Source organism: Scatophagus argus, chromosome 19, assembly GCF_020382885.2.
Source record: "Scatophagus argus isolate fScaArg1 chromosome 19, fScaArg1.pri, whole genome shotgun sequence".
NCBI classification, from domain to species: Eukaryota; Metazoa; Chordata; class Actinopteri; family Scatophagidae; genus Scatophagus; species Scatophagus argus.
The window spans coordinates 12,388,732-12,407,510 of NC_058511.1; the positions used below are offsets into that span (position 1 = coordinate 12,388,732).

The 18,779-nt window shown below is 41.3% G+C and overlaps 1 protein-coding gene across 1 annotated transcript; it reads right to left on the reverse strand.

Annotated features, from left to right (window-relative positions):
* Positions 1–1,666: 1,666 nt before the first annotated feature.
* Positions 1,667–17,374, reverse strand: coq8aa (coenzyme Q8A, genome duplicate a). The gene is made up of 17 exons (XM_046373355.1): positions 16,661–17,374; positions 12,797–12,896; positions 12,281–12,363; positions 11,883–12,142; positions 11,592–11,787; positions 11,236–11,302; positions 8,591–8,665; positions 7,392–7,520; positions 5,888–5,973; positions 5,514–5,654; positions 5,239–5,320; positions 4,572–4,665; positions 4,293–4,434; positions 3,937–4,044; positions 3,765–3,830; positions 3,555–3,641; positions 1,667–3,193 (listed from the first exon to the last, which is right to left on the reverse strand). Exons 2-17 carry the CDS (start codon positions 12,888–12,890, stop codon positions 2,897–2,899), a joined length of 2,007 nt encoding a protein of 668 aa, XP_046229311.1. The 5' UTR covers positions 12,891–12,896; positions 16,661–17,374; the 3' UTR covers positions 1,667–2,896.
* Between the last annotated feature and the right edge of the window lie 1,405 nt (positions 17,375–18,779).

Consider the following 18,779-nt stretch of genomic DNA (forward strand, 5'->3'; position numbering starts at 1 on the left):
GCTTCACTGGCACAGTCAGAAGAATTTGCTAGGAAAACAGCACAGTTTCAAAGTAAAATTGGAATAGTGTTTTAAGAGTCACCTTGTTTAAGAATTCCTGTTAGGAAATGAGTTTGTGTGATTTATCTTAAAGGCTCACAAGTGCACAGCTTGAAAATCAGTTTCCATAGCAAAAATAAAAATAGTCTCATTAACCGTCTGCATGGGGATGTTGGTGGTGATGCAAATCACACTGCTGGGTGAAGTTAGAGTTGTGACAGTGTTTGCCTTTCAATATTGTACCCAGACTTGCTGACTCTCCTCTCTCACCAAATAAGGATTTCTCTCTGCTTGCTCTTTCAGACCAGACAACTAGGTGCACAACATGCCCCCCCAAACACTCCCACCCTTCTTCTCCATAGTGTAAACACAACCAGAGCTGAGTTGTTTCCATTTCAACCCTGCAAACTGCAATGTCAAAACACATTCAGGTCATCAAGATGTACAATAGTGACAACATGGAGTGAGAAAACTGTTTCCATCTGCGACCCAAACTGGATTGAATGCAGTCATCAGCTTTTAAACTATCTCAGGTCCTGACCCCTTGGTTGAGATCTTATTAGCCCGGTATGCGTGTGTTTCTCAGCAGATGGTATTTAAATAAAATTCATCTTGACTCTAGGGCTCCATAAGAATTTCCTTGCAGTGCAAAATATACTTAAAAAATCCTGTAGACTATAAGGTATATTAAAAATGTTTCAAGTGTGTGAGTATACATGTGAATGCTAAGGCTCAAACGCATACCATCTTGCAGTATTACTGAGGCAACTCGCAGCTAATGAACATTATTGCTTTGTGTCATCATTTCCCATCCTAATTTCTTCTGTCTCTGCTTACAGGATATTGCCCAATAAAACAGAAATGACATTAAACATCCCGAACTAAATGAGATTCACATTGTTATTTGGCTGGCTTGAGGGTGGTTACATTATGTTCTTTTATTGAGATGATGTCAGTATTTGATGAACTGGAGGAGCCTTTGGTCAACATGACATGCTTGTCTGTGTGAGGAAACACAACAGCGCCATATGCTGGACACAGAGGTGAATTACAGCAAGCTGTATCTTTAATACTAAATGACAATAGCTCACAATAATTGGGGAAAGGTTGTGATTAAAGGCTTTTTCAAGCACTAGGAAAAAGCGTCATAGTCAGGGTGACTCAGAGAGGAAAAAAGGGGGAAGGAACGTGTGAGTCTACGTGTCTCTCGGCATGCACTCACTCTGAACTATGCTGTCCTGTGTATGAGAACTGGTATGATGCATTTGCCTGGAAATTGAAGTGCACATGGGTATATTTCGTGAATATTTGTGTGTTTTCTCCGTTCCCAGGCTCTTCATCAGTTCCTACATCACTGGCCAAGATATTGCTAAATAAGGAAGACAACCTCCCTCTCTTCCTGCCTCTCCCTACTGTACTTTTGATGTACTTTCCAAGCTAAATACACATAATAACCTCATACCTACTGACTACAATATGTGGACAAAGTCAGAACTATATGTACTCTGATACTGTTGTTTTTTCAACAGCACAACATGACTGTTGTTTCTAAAGAGCTGCAGTTATTTGAAATGGATTCAAACTGTCAAACTCACACACACAAATCCACACAGGGCCAAGCGACAAGTATAGATCAAACATTTACTCTTTCCATAATACAATATCACAACTTTGAGTAAAGAATGCATTTCAGTTAGAAAATTTAAACCATCTCACCACTGAGTCTTGATATGAAATATAAAGTCAGGATTTCTAGCTAAAAAACCTTCCATCGGCAACAGGCACCTTGTTCTCCTCTTTTCCCCAGCTTCACTCCACAGACCATTTTAAATGCATTCACACAATAGAGACAACGTTCACAGCCGCACATGAGCCAGCTGACGGAGGATTTCCCACCCGAGAAGGCATGGGGAGACTACCAACTAGCGGGAGGCGAGGTGAGCTACGAGCTGGAGATTGTGCAATATCAGGATGAGCTTCTTCGTCCCTATGGTTCATTGACATTCATGACAAAGCTTGGACCAACACAGCAATCTGTCTTTCAGCTTTCATGTTATTACAGTCTGTAATACAGATCCATATGGTTTCATTTGTTTATGCTTTTACACTCTCCTGCTAACAGTTGAGAACACATATACACAAGTTATAAGTCAGACATTCTTATCTGTAACGGTGGACAAATTCCAGTTTGTCCCATTTTCTACAAATAGCTACATTTAATGGAACCTGATTGCCTGGCAACGTGTTGAACACTGAATGTGTCTCTTAGCAAGCCTTGCTCTTATCAAAACTGCTACATTTATTTCATTTATTTAGACCAAGCCAATATTTGTGACCCAGACATGTTGCTCCCGGTCAAGACTGTGACTCATGCTGCACATATAAAGATGTATTATTAACTCCAATATGTAATGACGAGGGGTTTACATCAAGAATTCAGTCCTCTTCGTTAATACAGTCATATTTTTACCCATAACATGTAAGACCGCAAACTGGACAGGTGGCGTGATTTTCCAAAAGTTCGATAAAACACAGCAACAAAAACACACAGGAAGATGCAAGAATCATCTTGAAAACTTCAGTTTGTCTCTTTGTCTCTCTTTTCTTGCCCACATCGTCTCAGCGCTCTCAGGGCCATACATAGATATGTCCTCAAAGCACTCAAATGGTGGCTGTAAATATGTATAAGTGCCTTTCCAATCTCACTGTAGTGGGTTACCCAAATTTCAAGGATGGTTAACATGTCCTCTGCTCTGCAGTCCTGCGTCTCCGCACCCCCCAAACCATTCTGTTGACTTGCACTTTGCAGTTGGCCCCAGGATGTGTCCATCAAATGGCCCAACACTTGGGGATTGTTTTAGACCGAGGAAGACGGTGGTGTGCGGCCTTCCCAGTACTTCTGATATGCTGTTTGGAACATGTCCTTACAGTGCAGCTTTGCGTTCAGCCGGGAGCAGATAAGGAACGAGCCGCCCATCTTACGGTGGAGTGAGTACGTCTCCTCGGGGGGAGGGGTGAGCCGGTGTCTGAGCATGACGGGGATAAGGTTGTGGATTCTCTCAGTGGTGGACTGAGAGCCAAATTCGAAAGCCTCTGTGGAAGCAAAGGCCTCGCCAAGGATCATCACCGCATCCACGTGGGCATTTATCATTGCCTGCACACAGGGAAAACGCTGCATATTCAGTCTCAGTAAAATTGGTCACTTTTATCAAGCAAAAAAAGGTACATGTGCTGCAGAAACACTAATCCAGACATATTTTCTTGTGTAGCAAAACCAAAAAAAAGTTCATTTGAGGCACAGGTAGCTTTTAAGTTAAATCTGCACCATAACAACTGATCAAACAACTTCCAAACATTTCTTCTTGGCTGCTTATGTTGCTTTGATTACAAGCACTACTGATTTTGTACAGTGTCCCATTTCTCTTGGGTATACCAGTGGCAAAATGTTCAGTCATGGCTTGCTATGTGGAGCGGACAGTCAGACACGTAAGACTCAGACTCAGGGAGATATTCACCTTTGACTCATACCCAGTCAGGAACTTCATCTCGATAGATTTCTTCAGAACTCCCTCTCTGTTGCCCTCGGCAGCAGAACGGATTACCTACAAACACAAACAGCCTGTGAATCTTAAATCTTACCAATGGAAAAACAATCTGTGTAAATGGGGTAAATAGAGCAACATAATCTAGTGTGATTATATAGTAATAAAAGGTAAGAATCTTACCTCTATGTAGACATCTGTGAAACTCTCATCAAATCCTCTTGTGGCTCCAAAGTCCAACAGTGACACCTGGAGAGACATGATCCCTTCATGACTCTCAAATCTTACTTACCACCGCTACTTAATTGTTCACCGTAATACAAATAACCAAGTATTAGCCTGTAGACGGACTCACCTTGTGTGTCTGTGGATCATAGAAGAAGTTGGACCAGTTGGGGTCAGTCTGCATGTACCTGAACTCAAACAGCTCCCTGAGGCACAACACCAAGATGTTGTGACAGATCTGAGTGGAAACAAACAAGAAACAAACAATTATACTGTTGTCCAAGGGCATAACAAATGTCCTATTGTAATGCCTGGCCTGCTACCAGAGACCCATCAAGCTACGCATTTATTGGTCAGAAACAATCTAGTTCTCTGTCTCTGAACACATTAACTGAATAACTGGCCCCTCCCAGGATGAATGCATCCATTAGACCGCTAAATATCGATTGATCCCTCCCTTCATCTGCTGGTTTTCAGAGTCGTCACCTCGTTCTTCAGCTCCTGTGAGAGGCTGTCAGCCTGGTCCAGAGGAAACCCAGGGACAAGTTCTGTGGTCAGGACATGGCGACTGCTCAGCTCCTCTATCACCTCTGGTACATAGAAGAATGGATGGTCCTTCAAAAGCTCCCTAGATCAGACAGATGAGTAGATAAAAAGACACATATATGCAGTCTACATACAGCTGGCTGGCGACTGTCTGGGCTGGCTTTTTTCAAGGAATTTTAATTAAAAAACAATAACAACACACTGTAACACAAGACTCACCTGAACTTCTTTGCACACTGTGCTTCTCTGACATAATCGCACTCCAGTGCCAGCTCTTTTCTCATTACATGTATCAGGTGTTCGGGAAACAGACCTAAAGTCAATGGAGACAAAGCAAGCAAACAGGTGAAACTAGAATTACAGCCTTACTGTTGTATGCCTCTGCCAACCAGTCGAGTTGCAAGAAAGCATTTAATAAAAGGTGTTCAGCGCATTTTTCTTTGTGAAATGGAAGTTATCACTGTATTGACATGTATGATTCCAGTGAGGGATATGCTGTCTTCTTAATGACCATTCTTAATGAAGACTGATACAGATCTTCCTCACATGGTAGGCAACGACAATCTCCTGAAGCTCACTATCAGCAAAAACAATGAGCTTGTGGTGGATGACTGCTGTCTACCTGTTTGGTGTGTGAGGTCATTAAGAGAAACAACGGAAAAAAAAGGGCAATAAAGAACATGAAAAAGCTGAAATTTCAAAAAGCGGAGGCTTCATACACATCTTCAGCACGGCAGCACAAAAGGTCGATGCAATCAATCCTTTATACATTTGTATGAAATTCTGTGATAGATGTTAAGCCCAATCGTGTGTGTGTGTGTGTGTGTGTGTGTGTGTGTGTGAATGAATTAAAAGGTGAGCATGCTTGTGTTCTTTGAGTTTTCACCTTCAGGCAGGGCATTGCTCATATTCAGCACTGTCATCAAGTTGTTTACGTCACTGTTGATACTCTGAGCCACACCGGGGTACTGGGGACAAACAGGTAAACAAATTTAATTTGGACATGAAATAAAGGAAAAACAAAAAGAAGCATTTTTGGTGTCTGTGAGGTTTTTATTCCTAATCTCAATTTAAATACGTGTTTGAGAAAAGACACACTCGGCTCACAGTGTTTATCTTGAACACATGCACTGTGTACACAAGCATGTTCACAACTTGTACCTGTATTTTCATGGCCACCTCCCTACCATCCTTCATCCTCGCTAGATGAACCTGGCCGATGGACGCTGCTGCAAATGGACGCTCCTCAAACGACTCCAGTTTGTCTCGCCAATGAGGACCCAAGTCATTGTTCAACGCTTTCTACACACAGATTCAAACAAATGACATTTTTGCAGCTTGTTACACTTAAGAACTGTCCAGATTTCCAATTCTTTCTTTTCAACGGTGGAAAAATCAAAATGAATTTGTAGTGGGCTACTACAACGTAATACTACCAGAGACAGAGCTGATATTGTCATATAACTTACCCAATTATTATTGCCAGATAATGTAAAAAATAAAATAAAATTAAATGAATACAAAAAGACACTTACTGTCATTTGTTTGATTGGCATGAAGTCAGCACTCTGCCTTACACGCTCAAAGATCTTTGCGAGTTGAGGGTTGATGAATGCATCATCTGAAATGCAGAAACACACAAATTTTTACAATAAAAAGCTAATGTTACAAATATAACATCGACTGCCATCGACTGACCTTGCGGACATCATGAGAACATCGCTATCACAAATTTAATTATCACTTTTAAAATAATTTCAAACTCCTCAAGGTTAATACTATTTTGGACGAGTGCTAAAGGCTATAATGGTTGGATGCACCATTGTGGGATCACAACATCATTCCTGCCCTGCATAAAAAGCACTGCAGTCTTTTCACTTGATTCACTTGACTACAGTCACATTTTAGTGGCCTCAGTCAGCTAATTATAAAATATTCTACAAGACTACAGATTGTATTAAATTCTCTGTGGGAAGGACAGTGACATTACATGTGTGTGCGTGTACAGAAGACTATTATGACCTTTCTGTCCATGATTTAAGATTCAACTTGTCACCACCTTAGCGATGGCTGGCACAATGTACAGTTGTGCCAGTTCTGCATAAAACCACAAGCATGCACACAAAGTCAATCCAATGTGATGAAAACCTCTCTAGCAACCACCGGGAAGTCCTTTCCTCACCTGCAGCTCCGTTGTGTGGCTTACATTTAACCCACTGTCCTGTCTGTAGAGTTTACCCTAATGTGTTATGAATGCAGTGTACGAATGCCAAAGGACAAGGGTCACAAGCCAAGGTCGAGCAGTGCAGGCAACAGAGATAAACAAAAATAACGATGTGTTTAGCGCTGTTACCCGACCCTGGCTGCCCGAGCGCTGTGCCAGAATGTTTACTGCCGCCGGCCTTCCAGCCTTTTGTATGGTGGATGTGCGCTAAACACAAGCAAGAATTAACTTGAACTGATTGTCAGCTGCTGCTGGCTGTATGTTTAAGTCTGAGTGCAGATCAATGCAACAGCTCAACCAAACTCCAATGGAGTCAGTCCACCAGGTGTGAATGCGTGAATGCATCCTGGGTGAGAACAGCTTACCTAAACTGAACTCCTGGCAGACAATAATCACAAGGAAACTGATTTCTGTGCCAGCTTTCTTTATTCACAATTTTCTATGGTGCAGGTTTTGTTGCGCTCTATAATTTTGTCTAAATAAAGATACAGGAGCAGTATGAATCCTTTATTTGGATGGTGATCTCAGGCCTTCCACAGCTGGTGGAAACAAATGTGTCTACTTATCTTAGTGAGTTTTCTCATCAGTTACTTTGCATTTCAACATGGTTGCTCTGTGATCTAAAAAAAGGGAACTCATCCGCTTTATTCTTATTTTATCTTTATCCAGTCCTCCATATGTCCTTTCTCACTTTCTTTTTTCATGCTGACTCTCATCTCTCCTTATTTTTTTTATCTCCACCTCATTTATCTCACCCTGCCTACTTCTTTTTGTCTTTGTGAATGGATGTGTGTATGTCTGAGTCCATCATGTACCTTGAATGCTGAGCATCTGTCCCAGTTTTAATGCAGCTCCTCTGACTTTACACAAGGTTCTCACGATGCGCTCAGCGTTGGCCTCGGACAGGAAGGGACTGGAGTCCAGAACGCCTTTCTTATTTTCACCTGCAGAAGCACAAACAGACAGCAGTGTCTCAAGTTAGATCAACAATCTGTTTATTAACTGTCAAACAAGTCATACAGGTGAAGTCATTGGGCACTGATTATAATCAACAGTTCAAGGTTCAGGTTTACATACAATATGTGCATGTGTTTGCATACATAACCCAACAATGTGTGTCTGTGTGTTTATGTGTCAGTAGGTCGTCAGCTAGTGTGTTTTAGTGTGTCTGAAGCTGCCTTCAGAGGCTTTACCAGAGATTTACCACACACACTTAAGAGGGAGTTCATAACGTCACTGCTGGGATTAACGCACACACAGACAAATACCCACAAGCGCCACAGATTTACGTCCATGCGCTCCTTCAGCTTAGCTCTGTTTTAGGATTAGCAGGTGCACAGTGAAGAGCAGGGCTGCCTGTTTACACTAGGTGGCAGGTTGGTGAAGGAGGCGGCCTAATTGCACAATGTTGACATACAAAATGTGTGTAGCATGTAACAACATGCACAAGGCATGGGTGTTTTCATGGTGCCATTCAATGGGAACACAGTTACAAAGTCACATTAATTCACAAAGAGCCAAATACAAATAGACATACCTGTCCTTACAGGCACAAAATTACGCCATTCATATTCTCCAATTTTCTGCATAAATAAATCTATAGTACAATGCGTTGAGAAAGAACCAGCTGTAATCTCAGCACAACACATGTGAAACTGCATGATTCAGTGTCCCAAAACATTAATGACATTCACCTGCTACCAAAGCTGAACTCTCTTAAATCTAACTACAATAATTGAATATCTGAGTATCACAAAAATACCAGAATAACACTGTAAAAGCAAAAAGTGTTGAGTGAGAGCTTCTTCAGTTTTCTTCAGTTTTTTCCAGATCATAATCATGATAATTTTATTCAATCAGGGAAAACCACCCCCCAAAAATAACCAGTTGAGCCACCTCCAGCAACTGCAACCAAACGCTTCTGATAACTGGAGATAAGTCTTTCACATCACTGTGCAAGACTTCTGACCCACTCTTCTCGTTTTTAAGAAGGTGTTAAGTGTGTCTGTGTTACCTGCGGCACCATTGTGTCTGATGCTCTTCTTGGCAACTTCTGCCAGTGCTCCAATACCCAAACCGAGAGCAAGACCTGGTGGAAATAAACAACACGATCATGAATGTAGACTGGCTTAATATGTAAATGAATAATAATGTAACAGAATATATAAAGCACTAACATGGCTAACATGTAAACTGTGTCACATAAAATCAAAGCTGCTCAGCAGACACAGCCCGAACCTAACAGAGACATACAAGCAGTGACACTTCAAAAACCATTCATTTAGTGAGTAAGTTGCTGTACTGGCAGCTGCCTTAATAGCACAGTCAGCATAAACATAAAGAATATTTCACCACAGTGAACAATTACAAGCAGCTATCGGTTAAAATATCATATGCAGCAGACCACTGAAAGAAGAAAGAATACAAAGACAAAATGTGCAGAGAAGCACTTTGATCGGCTCGGCAGTGTGCACTGACAGAGCGGCAACAGCTGCACTTCAGCCAAAACAACAGTACTCCTGAAGATTAGATCAATCATCTAATGATATTAACATTTAGCCTGCTGAAATACTTAATCCTCGACAAAAGTCAGAGGGATATTTTTAGCAGATCATGAAAAGAGATAAAAAAGCCTGCACAAGTTATGGACCGTTTGTGAGCATGTTTCCCCGAGCCTTGTCTTCACCTTACGTAACTCAGTATTACATAATCAGCTAGTGAACGGTCTCTGAGATGGACAAATCAGGACACAGGGTGCTTTGGTGTCTTGTATACAAGGTGACTGAGCATTTCTCCAGTAGTCAAAAACATGTCATCACCTCTATTGCTGGGGACAGGTTTGACCAGGCGGAGGATGGACGTGCACCACACTTTCTGAGAAATATGTGTTCTTCTTTGTACCTCATATGTTATTTTGTGCATCCTGATCCAGAATGATCTTACTCTTCTCCTAAAAATGTTTTCTGTCAACTGATTGTTTTAGGTTTCCTGCTTTAGTAAATTTGTGTGTGCCTGTGTGCGTGCGTGTGTGTCTGTTCAATCTCTTTGGCAACTCCATGCCAAACAGATCAGCATTTCCTGCACCATCTTTGGTTGACAAAATCTTTTCCAGACCAAGCATAAGTGTCTGTCAATCATTTCAGACAGATACGTTTTTACAGACTGACTGCTGAACACTGCTTACAAGCAGTGACGATTCCTTCATTTGGTATTCAGAGCCAGAAAACCTCAAAATATGTAGTCCTGAATCCTCACAAACCTCAGCAAAAACTTACTGTTAAGTATGTACTGATATGCACGGGAACAGCAAGTTTGCTTAAAAATCGCTGTTACCATTAAACATGCCGATATATTTATCAAACAACCAATCACTTTGCTGCTGCTTTTCATCTTCTTGCATTCTTTATCCCCACTCGCAGCTGTGAATAAAACTGGTGTAACTTTGTCAACAAATGCTGAAGGAGAGTGAAGGACAGGCTGAGGACACATTCCACACCCCCACCCCACCCCCCCAGTCTCCGACACCTTCTAAATGTTACCATGGTCAACATGCTGAGTTAAGCTTTTTATGTCTCACTGTAGCCTCTGTAAGTCCCACTTGTTTGGTATGAGCTGAGAATATTTCTGTTGGCAGCCCAGCCTGACTCTTTTGAGATTCTGTTCTCGATATTACTTTGAGATTAGAAATGCATTCCATATAACACAAAAATAAGACCAAAACAAACACAAAATGCAGCAAAGCTTACAAGTGTAAAGTACCACTTTTCAGCAATGTTTACAACTACTACAAGTCTGGTTTTATTACCATTTTGAGCTTTGCTGTGGATTTAAACTGTTAAATTTTTCTCTCAGTCATTTTAAGATTGCCTCTTGGATTAGCTTTATCTTTTGTGTTTAAATGCCACAGCTAATAGGCAGAGACAACACAGTCCAACAGAAGATTAACACACAAGGATCTGCTCACACAGACTTTATTACAGCCGAAGTGCTGCTGTCTTCTCAGACTTGACCATCATAGAGTGTATTTTATATGGGCAGAGACAAAGGTCTAATAATAAGAATTAGATATGCTTGACCTAATTTCCTAAAAGTGTTTGTTTACGTTCAAACACTGACCTTGTGTATCTAGCTAACCAGCAAGACACCATATAACTCCATTTAATGGGGACAGATATGTTTGTCCTTATTCATTGAAGTGTTTGTTTAAGGGCAAATTGAAGTGCATATTTTACCTCTTATATACACACACACTCAGTGTTGTTGTCTTGACATTAATCAGTTTATAGACTTTGAGAAGGTCACGCAGTACATAACAACAGTTGTCCAGACCTGTTGACCCCAGTCTATTGAGTAAGTGGAAGCTTTAAACTAAGGATCACAAGCAGGTTACAACAAGTTTCCCAATTAATTTCACCAACTCAACTTCATGTCACATTACAAACAAAACCCAAGAAGCCAAAGAAAAACCATGTAATGTTTGAGTTACTAGAATAAGGGTTAGGCATTGCTTTATTTCACACACAGACTAAACTGTACGCACAGACTAAACTGCACGTATCCACAGAAAAAGGTGCAGGCTTGTATGCGGACACAAGTGCCTACACATCAGCCATCAATCAATCAAGATTCAGACAGAGCAACAGAGTTGCACTACTGTACCTCCAAAGTTGGCCAGTCTGCCGAGCCGAGTCACTGGCACTTTCCTCTCTCTGGATCTCTCACTCAGCTAAAGAAGACAGATCGTTAAATCCTTGTATTAAAATAGCAAATTGTATATAGAATGTTACATGTTTACATCAACATCTATCTGTGTTTTTGTACAAAGCACCATTATTTCTTTCTGGAGAAAACTAGTTGATTTTTGTCTCATTCTCATGTACATGTACATGTACATGTCATGTTCATGACAGCAACACAAAGCACTAGTATTTGTGAATAAGACTAGACAATCAATTAACTTGCTCCAGAATCTTATATAATGTTGCTTAAAACAAGATCAGAGGAACAGGAGTTACCGTCTGTTTGTGTGGTTTGATCTCAGCCCTCTTGCTCTGTCTTGCTTTCTCGATGTCTTCGGCTGTCAGCCCCCCAACTGTGGACGGGTCCTGATGGTAGCTCCTCAGCTGACTGACGTGACGCTGAAAGTATAGCTGCCTCCATAAATGCCTGTTCAGACTTTGGTTGTAGAGATGACGATGTCCAATGAAATGTCTGCCACACCCAAAGCAAAAGTGATTACGTTTATCCTCCAAACAGCAGCAAACATTTGTTCACTGATTGCAATTTAGTAAAGAGACCATTAATACCTGGCATCGTGGTGATAAGATCTGGTGTGCCCACTAAACTGTTTGCTGGGATCTTTGTATCCCTCAAACAATGACTGTTTCCCACTCGCTCCTGACGCTGATGCGCTCTGATGGGCTCCTGCATCGTCACTCGCTCCTGTGTGATCCACTCTGAAGTCCACACCTTCCTCCCTGAACTCTGAAGCTGCGAATGCACTGTCATCCTGAGGGATGTCAAATTCTGATTCTGATGAAGAGGTCTGCTGCTGGCCAGACAGCTCCTGGACAGACACACATACATGTAAAGACGTCAAACAAATACTATAAATACACTCACAGTATATGTTTAACACTGAATGCTATAAACAGTTCTTCATCAGTGTTAAACAATACACAGTAGTCTTTACACTTTTACCCACCTGGATTTTCGTCATAGCGGCAGACAGACCTTGCTCGGCAGCCGACTGGACATTTTGGACCGCAGCACCAACTCCTGGGAGTCCTGCGATACAGGAAAAACAAACAAACAAACAAACAAAAAACACTATTACTAGCTTTATTAGTACTTCAACATATTATAAACTAATGATACAGCAAAATTATCAGTTATCATAATACCTACCTCGAATACCTTTCAAGTGTGTAACAGGCTACAAAACACATACACTATTATCAATTCTTTCTGCTTTCTAGCAATTTAATAATTACTTATATAAGTAATTATATAATTACTTTACAACCAGTAAGTAAACCTAACCGCAAGCTGGCCTATCCTCATGTGAGCTACAGATTTTAACACTGTGAAGCAGGGCAACAGCTCTAAGATTAATGCTCAAACTTACTTCTATCATATGGCATATGTGTCTGAACATGCTTCCCAAACTACATGTACATATTTTTCAAAATTAGGAACTACATAGGTGTGTTGCACTTACCCGTTCCACTACGCATGGCGGTGCTCTGAGTCTCTACAACCGCCTGGCTCAGCTTAGCCAAGCCTCGCATCAGTAACATCATGTCGCCTGCCATGATCGACTGGAAGGAGACAGCGAGAACGACAGGTAAGTAAGAAAAAAGGGGCTAAATACAGTTAAGAGTAAGAGTGAAAACCATTAGCTGGACTGCATCTCACTCCATACACAGTACATACTGTTCACAGACAGAATGAGACTTTGGATACATACATTTGCAATAAACTTGTCAGTAAAGATGAAAAGAACACAGACAAAGACAGATGGACAAGGAGACAAGTGGAAAGAGAAATACAACCTGTCACCCACAAACTACCCACTGCCAAACAGAAAGACGCACACACATACACACACAGCTGTCGCATCTTGAGCTGACTTTAATACTTTATCTAAAAATACTCAGCTTACAAACTAGAGAGCAAGGGGTGAATAGCGTGCAGGCATGCATGCTATGAAGATATGCGTAGTCAAGAACTGGATCTGAAAATGTCACTGGAAACCATAGGAGGGATGAGCTGGAGAGCTGCTGGCTGTTGCCTCTTCCGGCTATTTCTGTGCGTGAGCAAATCTGGGTGCACGTTTGGTTCATGTACAAGGTCTGTCGTCACACCCTACCTCTCCTCGTTTCTCTCTGCAAATGACGGGCACCTTAATTAAACTCCACTCATCCCTCTGAGTCTTATCTAAACAACAGAGCTCCCACTGCATTCTTCTCTGTTATGATCAGCTGTATAAGTGAGTGTGTTTGTATTACAGGTGCTGTTCTGTGGGTGTGACAACATGCTTCAACACAGCTCTGCTGGGATTTGGGCCAATGGAAAAAGCTGGAAGAGCCGAAGCAATGTCTGAGTGCCGCTGCACACATACACACATTGAATTGGTAAGTGGGTCATCCGTCCTCCTTTAGGGCTGCTCTGTGTTTTCAGATGCTTTGTGGTGTCACTCGCTCTGCGTTTTCAGAAAATATAGGCCGCAGACCAAGACATGGCACGCGAAGAAATCATTTGGAATTAAGTTGAATTCGTTGTTGTCCTAGATATTATAAACCAAATAAATACTGTATAAACTTTTTTGATGACTTTGCTGAACTGCTGTACATTAACTGCATTGACTTTGACTGTGTGGAGTCAACCAGGATGGCAGGACTATCGAAGTGATACTGAGCTGTCTCAGGACCACATATGTGCATGCAGCGTAGAAACACTCCCATGTACGTTCTGAAACGTAAACAGCATTTTCTGCTTCATCTGATGTTTTCCAGCGCAGTCTTGCAGTCTGCGTTTCTTCAATATCATGCCTTAATGTCTTTCTATGTTTTATATGTATGTATATGTATCACTTTAAATTCCCTTGTTGAAAGATGTTTCACACTTAAATTTGCTTTGTCATGTCTTGTCTTGTCTCTCCTTTCGAATGCATCTATTTGTAAAATGAACCTTCCGTATCAAGGAGTACAAACAAACTGACTACTGTGTTTGGACTGAAGTGACACTCCAGGTATCGGCATGTTTCAAATATTAATGAAAGATAATAAAAGACTGTTCTTTGAACTTTATTGTCCTAACAATTACTGCAGTAGAACACTGAGTCAACTGAGCACAGCGGCGAGATCCTGCAAAATCTTCTGATCTGCTGGAAACTGATACAGGAAGTTTGTACTGAGGCAAAGAAACCTACCTGCACAAAGATGCACACAAAGGAATTCCACTTCACAGACAATACTTAATCCTCTGCTGTGTGCATGACTACAACAACATACTTGAAACATGCTGAAATCAATTATTATTTCTTTAAGATTCACAAATGTGAACACAAATTTCACTTGCAAAATCTGATACTCGTGGGGAAAGTTATTGTGTAATGCCAAATGTAATTTATTGAGCAACTTCCCCTTTGTCAGCCTGGGTGTGTTGCCCCAGTAGTGTTATTCAAGCTGCCTTCTTCCTTTGTATCTTTGCTAAGAAATTAATAACCCAAAACAGATGTTAAAATCTGAATAAGAACACAATGACAAGAGAAGATAAGAGCTGAAAGGACGTTTTGATGCCCAGTGGGCGAGAATCACTACATGGTGTTTGTGAAAGCACACTGGCTGGGATTACACACGGTGCTGTAAGGTGGACACACACGTACACGTCTAAGCCTGAGTTGCTGTCGCGGCTCTGCTGCTGTTCCTTCAGAAGCTGATGACTCACTAGCTATGAAAATAGCCAGGCATCACAGGCTGACTGTGTGTCTATATCCGAATGCTGTTCAGTACACCTCATGGCTTGACTACTGGTCCCGAGCCAGTGGTGGTAAAATGCTTCCCTCATTACTGAGCACTGGTGATCCACCACAGCAGCAGTTTCACCACCACTAACAAGGGAAACGTGATTTAAACCATGTCTCCTGCAGGACTTACAAACAGGAAAGTGTGTGTATTTTAGTTGAAGAAATTACCAAATTTAAAACAGGTTTTGCAATAAAATTTGCACTAAAACACCAACAAGTGTTCTAAAGTAAGATAGGGAGGCAGGATACAGTATGTTGGTGGCAGTCCGATCCATTAGCCATTGATAAATAATAAAACAGTTTCTTGTTGATACCCATGTCCCATAACATGAAGCCTGAATAACTGTGATTCTTCTGACACTATAAATAAATGTGTGAAGTATTATACTGTAACAGGCAGGTCATATTAATTTAAATGAATTGCAGTGCTACCTGTCTGCACTTGAGGAAAAATAAATAAGATTGTGAGCCCTACTTATATTTGTTTACTTAACTTTAACTGGCAATGGGAAAATAAACTGCTCAATCCAGAAATTACCTTATGTGTCTTTTGCAAGAACAATGTTGTCAGTTACTGTATCAGGATTGGACACAAAGTTGATGCTTGCAAATTTAAAACAAATCTGATATTTCAAATAACATTTGCTTTGTTTTTGTTTTGTTTTTTTCTCCCAACAATCCCTTTACATAAACAAACCCTATTGATAAGCAGCCCACACACAGACACAGATACACTGTGATGTTTATATCAGACAATATACCAGTGAAGCTCTGTTATAGTGTAGATGTTACACTACTGCTCCAAATTTCAAGTCATTCTTTCACATACTCTTACCACACATACAGGGCAGATGTACCCACGCATACGTTTAATTGCTGTTTGTTTATGTAAAAGAGATTGTGTGGTTTTAAGCACCGGGCGACTTTATGTACACCTTTCATTAGCACAGGAAACTATCATCGATGCTTTAGGGTGAAAACGAACTGAAATTAAATCAGAAATATTAAGATGACTTCGGTTATCTGACTATCCCACTTGGACATAAGTTAGTGCTACTCATTGTGAGCTTCTTCGTTTTCGGAGTAGAGAAATGGGCTGTTTCAGGTCACTTTTTGAGTTATGGCGCACAACTCCTCCAGAAAAACAAAGAGGCCAGTATCAAGTCTCTGCTTAGCTTCCTCATGGGCGTGCAGCCTCGAGACTGTACAATAATAACAAACACGTGCCACGTTACCTGCTATTTAACTAAAACTATCGTTACGGCGACTTAGCACGACCGGGACTGGAAGAAGTGAGCGTGTTTAATAAACAGTTTCCAGGTAACCTTGCTTGAATAAATCACCGCTATGCTGTCAGTTCAGGTAAAGTTTACAGAAGTTACAGAGCAGCCATGCACGTCGGGCACGTCAGCACACTGCACGGGAATTAGCATGTTTGACATGCTAGCAACGGTAAAGAGATTATAAACAGGACTGACCGAAAACATACGACGTTACCACTCGTGTTAGCAAACTAATGCATGTTAATTTCTAATGGCATTTCAGTCTACTCACCAGCAGTTGTGGTCTCCGCTTATTTTTTTTCCCCCCAACTCTGCCGAAATAGGTCAATGGACGTCGAGGGCGAGCCGAGCTAATCACTCTTTATTGTTAAGTAAATATATGACAGCAGAATCATGGGGCTTTTTCACAGGACACAGTTTGCGAGAAGAAGGGGCAGTAGGTTATTTGTTGGTCGTCCTCATCTTCCTCCTCCTCCTCCTCCTTCTGCTGCTGGCAGTGTTTAATCCAGTAGTCTCTCTCTCTCTCCCTCTCCCTCCACCACGAGGTCAAACCTTATTTGTCAACTTCTCACAGCAGCCTCAGCCATGTGTTGGCGCAACCCAACCAAACCTGACCTTCTCTGTTGTTCAACACACGCAGGCTCTCGAGTTCAGACAAACTTGCACATTTTGCTCAAGGTCACACATAAAGACTTTATGTAAGTACGTGCATTTTCACGACTAAGCTATTATGTGAGTATGCACGTAATCAGCAGCAGCAGCCCCGTTTCAGTTGCAGTTTCCCCTTATCCTCTTCAGTTTCCTCTCTGGAAACATTAAAACCCCCTTTAAATCTGATCTGACTTCATTTCAACGCGACTAAGGAGGCAGTAGAGTGTATAACTCTGCACCCAGACATGCGCTAAGCTGCCATGATAAACTTTGTGTATGCACTGCACTGCTATTTCCCCTCTCCCGACTGTCCTCTGCTCCTATTGGTCCTTGTAGTCTGTTGACAGGAGGTGGGGACTGAAACGCCTCTCCTCATTGGTTCAGCACGCAAGAAAAACAAAGACCAGTTTGTGCCTCACCCCGAAGCCTGAAACCGCATTATTGAGAATTCCCTTTACAAGCAACACTTGACCAATAAGCAGGTGATAACCGACACATTTTAAAAACGGACACTACACACGTGCCAACCATAAAAATCAATACTACCTGCGGTGAAACGAACCTCTGCTGTCATCTGCTGTTGGTATGAGGACAGCACACCAACACCACGCTGTCAGATTGTTATTACCTGAAAAATGTTATGATTTAACAACTAAACCAACTACGTGGAAACAAAAAGCACAAAATATAAATAATAAAATTACAAATCAAAAACCTGGGGTCCTGACTCGGTCTTTTTGAAATGATTGTCACGCTGCAGTGTCAGTAAAGTGGCAGCAGAGTGCGCCACAAACCCACACAGACCATGTGATTTAATGTTACGTAATGGGGTTTTCGACTTTTCCCAGACTAAATAAACTCACTGATCCTCCACAGTGAATACATCACCTTGTTTTCACACAAGGACTTGATCATGGGGAAATACGCTCAGAAAATAATATCCCTCGCTGTAATTCTCAAAGCTGTTGTGTGTAAAGGACATTTGAATATATATCTATATCTATATGTGCGTGTGTGAAATCTGTAAGAACTGCGTGTTCAAAAAAATCCCATAAGTGCTCATGTTCATCTTTCATTTAAATAAATAAATAAATAAAATGTTGTGGTTTGCCTTTCTCAACCTCTCCAGAATCATGTTGTTTCTTTCCCACCAGGTCCGGAAGCGGCTGCTGTTGTGGACAGGTGTGATTTGAATGGCAAATGACCCCCATTCAAACACAGCAATTAATGTGGCCAAGGAGCAGCAGCAACTGCGGGTCGCTGTGGGCTTTCTCAGGTCAGGACATCAGGCTGTGTACTCATGGGTGAAGTATACATATTGTGAACCCTGCTGAATGCGACTATGATGCCTGTTCACACCATCTTACCAAATCAGTATTGTTCAGTTATGGATGACTGATAGATAGATAGATAGATAGATAGATAGATAGATAGATAGATAGATAGATAGATAGATAGATAGATAGATAGATAGATAGATAGATATTCACAGAAATCACACATTGAAGCAGGATTTTGTTCACACACTTTTTTAAAGGAACAATCTAAATAAATACACAAGCTGGCAACACCAGAACAATATTATAACTACTAACAAACAACTGTAAGTGCACATTGGGAAGCATAAGCAATAGCCAAGATGGCTGGTCTTAAAAGGCATAGCTTGACATTTTGAGAAATTAGCTTATCTGCTCATTTTTGGAGGGTTAAAAAATGAGCTACACCCAATAGCCAGTTAG